Here is a 4,133-nt window from a genome sequence, read left to right as displayed (position 1 = left end):
ACCACACACCGCCAATGTCGATGAGAACTTTCCAACAATCAGCAACAACCCACATAAAATTAGCCAAAACTTTCATCAAATAAACCATAACTAAATTGGGGATTATGAACAACAAAAGAAAAAGATTGACTTCAATCCATCTCTTATCAAAACCCATAGAGACTTGAATCTAGAACAATTAAAATGAGTAAAAGCAGAAAGCAATATTAGCAACTGACCCGTAAGTTCCTTCAACAATCTGCTCCAATTCTCGAAACAATTAACACTTTGGGTTTGACTTGACCATTGGTTTTTCAGATATTTAAGGATATTTTAATGAATAAAGTAATGAAAATAAATTGTTACCATGTCAATGATTAAATAAATAATGCATTCACCATTGATTATCGTAATTACTTGTGAATAAATGTTAGTAGAGATATACGCAAAACCACGTTAGGGTTTGCAGTAGAAAGACAAACAGACGGGTCTTGACGGCAAGGAAAGGGGTGGAGGTGGTTGTGGTGGCAGAGGAGGTGGAGGTGGCGGCTGGGAGGAGGAGAGGTGCTAGGGTTTTGATAAGAGATGTTTGTATTTTGTGTTTTGAGATTAGGAAAGAAGAAGAAGAAGGGTTGGAAGAGGTGGGAAGACATTGGACCATGTCTGCGTGGAGAAGAGGACGCGCAGAGGTTTGAAGACATTTTTTTAATGAAATGTCTTCTAAATAACAAACAGTTTGCAGAGCTAAACGTCTGCGAGACATAAGAGGCCAGAAAAGGTTTTTCTGAAAAAACAAATACACTGAAGATTTTTTATTCTATTCTTAATAATTCTTATTTGTGGTTTGTTAATGGGAATATGAAAGTGGGCATTAATTAGGTGAGTTGATTGCAAAACCTCTTTTTCTTTTGTAACGCATCTTTTTTTTTCTAGCTATTTGCTAGTTTTTAATAATAATAGGTGCTGAAATAAAAAAAAAGGGCTGACGAGCCTAACTCGAGCATGATTTTAGGCTCGGTTCTACCCCGAATTTCGATAATAACAAATGGATCAAGGAAACCTAGATATACCATCTTTTACAAATTATAAGTTGTAGTAATTGAGGGTATATATATCAAACTAATGCTTTGACATTTAGAATCGATTGAAGTTTAATTTTGATTCAAAGTATGAAGATGTGACATCCAAATCTTTAGTACGTCAATCTTGATCTTTCTTACAAGCTAACACAATTTTTAGTCGTTGTAACCGCACCATCTACAATAAGGTTATGACCACTCACATATCTAGACTCGTCACTAGCAAGGTAAAGTGCTGCTTCCGCTATGTCCTTAGCTTTTAGGGTAGTACCCTTCAAGTTCCCTAAGCTATTCACAAAGTTCTCCATTTTTTCAATCTCTTTCTCGTTTGGTGCTCTAAAACTTTTATCCTCATCTTCGTTTCGCCACGCATTCACAAGCATAGATGTCGCTACCCCAAAAGGAGAAATACAATTGACCCTAATCCCATGTTTTCCCAACTCACAAGCTGCATTCTTTGTAAGCCCGACGATTGCGTGCTTGGAGGCCGTGTATGCCTGTGGGCCCATCCCACCCATGACGCTTGCTACACTAGCAGTTGAAATGATGCATCCCATCTTTTTCGGAATCATAACCCTAGCAGCATGTTTCATCCCTAAGGCGACTCCTCTGACATTCACACTCATTACTTTATCAAACTCATCTACACTAAAATCAACAATGCTTTTGTGCTTGGACTGGTTTCCAAGCACTCCAGCATTGTTGAACAAGATATCGACTCGACCATAACGAGACATGGTCGAGTCAATTAGGGTTTGGACTTCCGCTTCCAAGCTAACGTCGCAAGAAACATATGTGGCTAAAGGAGACAGCGTACTAGCAAGTGCGAGTCCGGTTTCATCGTTGATATCAGCTATGACTACTTTGGCACCATGTTTGGCAAACAACCTCACGGTGGCTGCACCAATCCCTCCGGCACCACCGGTGACAATTGCAATCTTTCCCTCCAACCTACATAAACAAGTCACGTGTGATTTTTCATGTCGGTAATTGATACAAAATTAAAATCCAAAATTCATGGTTAAGGGTATTCTTTATTTCAAATATTGCGTGTTGTACGGAAAAAAATATTTATTCCCAAGTTCAAGGATCTATATATAAAGATGCATTTTATTTTATTATAATAAATAAATTAATTAATAAAAACTAGAGTGAAAATGACAGCATAATATTTATACTTGTAAAAATGACCGACTTTAAAAAAACTACAAAATTATTTTATACATGATGCCACTTCACCTCCATGACCCTTCTCCATAATCCATACCATGAGCCTTAGAGATTATGTAGGCGTTAAAGTCACTTACCAATCATCGTGTGTAGTGATGATTAATTAAAAAAAATTAAAATAATTTATTAAGTATTTTAAAGAATTAATATTAATTATTTTCAAACAATTACTTATTAAACTTTGTTATCGTGTCTTATGGCCCTCCTTTTCGAGGTTAATGTGTTGCACGTTGATAATATTCTTCTCGTCCCGATGTTTTGTGAAAATGTTTAGCAGCACGATTCAGAAAACAGTAGATGATTGATTATTGTAGATCTTGGGATCCTAGAGTTTATCGACTTATGCCCGAAGTAAAGCGAGTTGGAAAAGGTTATCATTGAATGGGTTGTTTAGGTTCGAGTTGGATTTGTTTGGATTGAATGGGTTGTTCGGGTTCATAGTGTTTTTGTAGATGTTTAGAGATGAGAATGGTCTTTGTGTAAAAAAAAAAGTTAAGGTTTGTGTGGCGTCTATACATTGCATGCACACTTTAAGAAGTTCACAACCATTACAATTGTACCTTATATCAAGTTATAAGATATGATTTGCGACGCTATTGCTATAATATTTTGTACACGATGTATCAAATGTGTGTGTATATATATTATAAATATAAATTCAAGATTGGGAATGAAAGAAGTGTACCTTCTATAGAAGATAGGGTTGGTTTCTGTTTCTTGGACATGAATCCCTTGGAAGGTTTCTTTAGACATAACTTCACTAGGCATTTTCAAATAACCACACTAAATAACACTTGTTAAAAATCTATATATCTATAAATAATATATATAGAGAGAGAGTGAGAGGAAGAGTTTTAAGAGTTACAGATAAGAAATAGGAAGAAATTTATAGAGATGGGATGAAGGTTTAGTTATTGGCGGCAGGTTGCCAAAAGTCGGCTTTCTATAGTCAAAAAATCCTCACCACACAATACAACTTGCATTTTATATTCTTTAAACTTCAAAGTTACATCAGAAACTATGGGACTACCTCTACATACATTAAAAAGTGGGTCAATAAGTAGTGTACAAAAAACCGGTTTTAGAACTGAAACCGGGAAAAAAATTAAAACCGGTTTTTTTAAACGGTTTTAGAACCGAACCGAACAGCCGGTTATAGACCGGTTAGGATTCTTGATATGAAAAACCGGTTAATAACCGAAACCGATTTTAAAAAACCCGTTTTTCTTTTTTTTGCAAAAACCAGTTAAAATCCGATCCCAACCGGTTACACCGGTTATTGTTTTGGACTTGAAAAACCGGTTATAAAAAAACCGGTTTTCATTTTGGATGAAAAAAATCGATTCGGTTAATAACCGAAACCGGTTTAAAAAAAAAACAATTTGTACACCTCTATCTATAAGTCTAGTGTATTAGAGTATCAATTTTATACCATTTGTTTTTAGTTACAAACAATGTAAACATTATAAAAACAATAGCTATGTCGCATTGCACGAGTGGTCCATGAGGAGTTTCTTCAGTATTATTTTTCGTAATGCTGTAAATATTTATATTTATGAAGTTTAAGAAGTAGATAAACTTATTAAACTTAGATATCTTACATATGGCTCAGCTTAAAGATCTACCTTTACAAATTGACTTCAGTGAAATCAAAATTGAAGTTTCTTAATTCTTTCGAGTAGTTTCTAAATGTTGTGTTTTAAATTTTTTTTCTTGCTTTTTATGGATTAATGGAGCGTTGTTTTAAATAGATGAAAGAAAATTATCTGTTTTTGTTAACCGAAAAATCAATTATGTGTATTTCATGTGTATGCTAGATAATTTTTATTTTGCAACATATTATTT

General features: G+C 34.6%; 1 protein-coding gene across 1 annotated transcript; it reads right to left on the bottom strand.

Moving 5' to 3' along the window:
- Positions 1 to 1,119: 1,119 nt before the first annotated feature.
- On the bottom strand, positions 1,120 to 3,236 carry LOC110909848 (short-chain dehydrogenase reductase 2a). The gene is made up of 2 exons (XM_022154592.2): positions 2,974 to 3,236; positions 1,120 to 2,009 (listed from the first exon to the last, which is right to left on the bottom strand). The coding sequence occupies exons 1-2, from the start codon at positions 3,054 to 3,056 to the stop codon at positions 1,196 to 1,198; spliced, it is 897 nt and encodes a 298-aa protein (XP_022010284.1). The 5' UTR covers positions 3,057 to 3,236; the 3' UTR covers positions 1,120 to 1,195.
- Between the last annotated feature and the right edge of the window lie 897 nt (positions 3,237 to 4,133).

The sequence above is a fragment of the Helianthus annuus genome, chromosome 15, assembly GCF_002127325.2.
Source record: "Helianthus annuus cultivar XRQ/B chromosome 15, HanXRQr2.0-SUNRISE, whole genome shotgun sequence".
NCBI lineage: Eukaryota > Viridiplantae > Streptophyta > Magnoliopsida > Asterales > Asteraceae > Helianthus > Helianthus annuus.
This window is presented reverse-complemented; position numbering and strand designations above follow the sequence as displayed.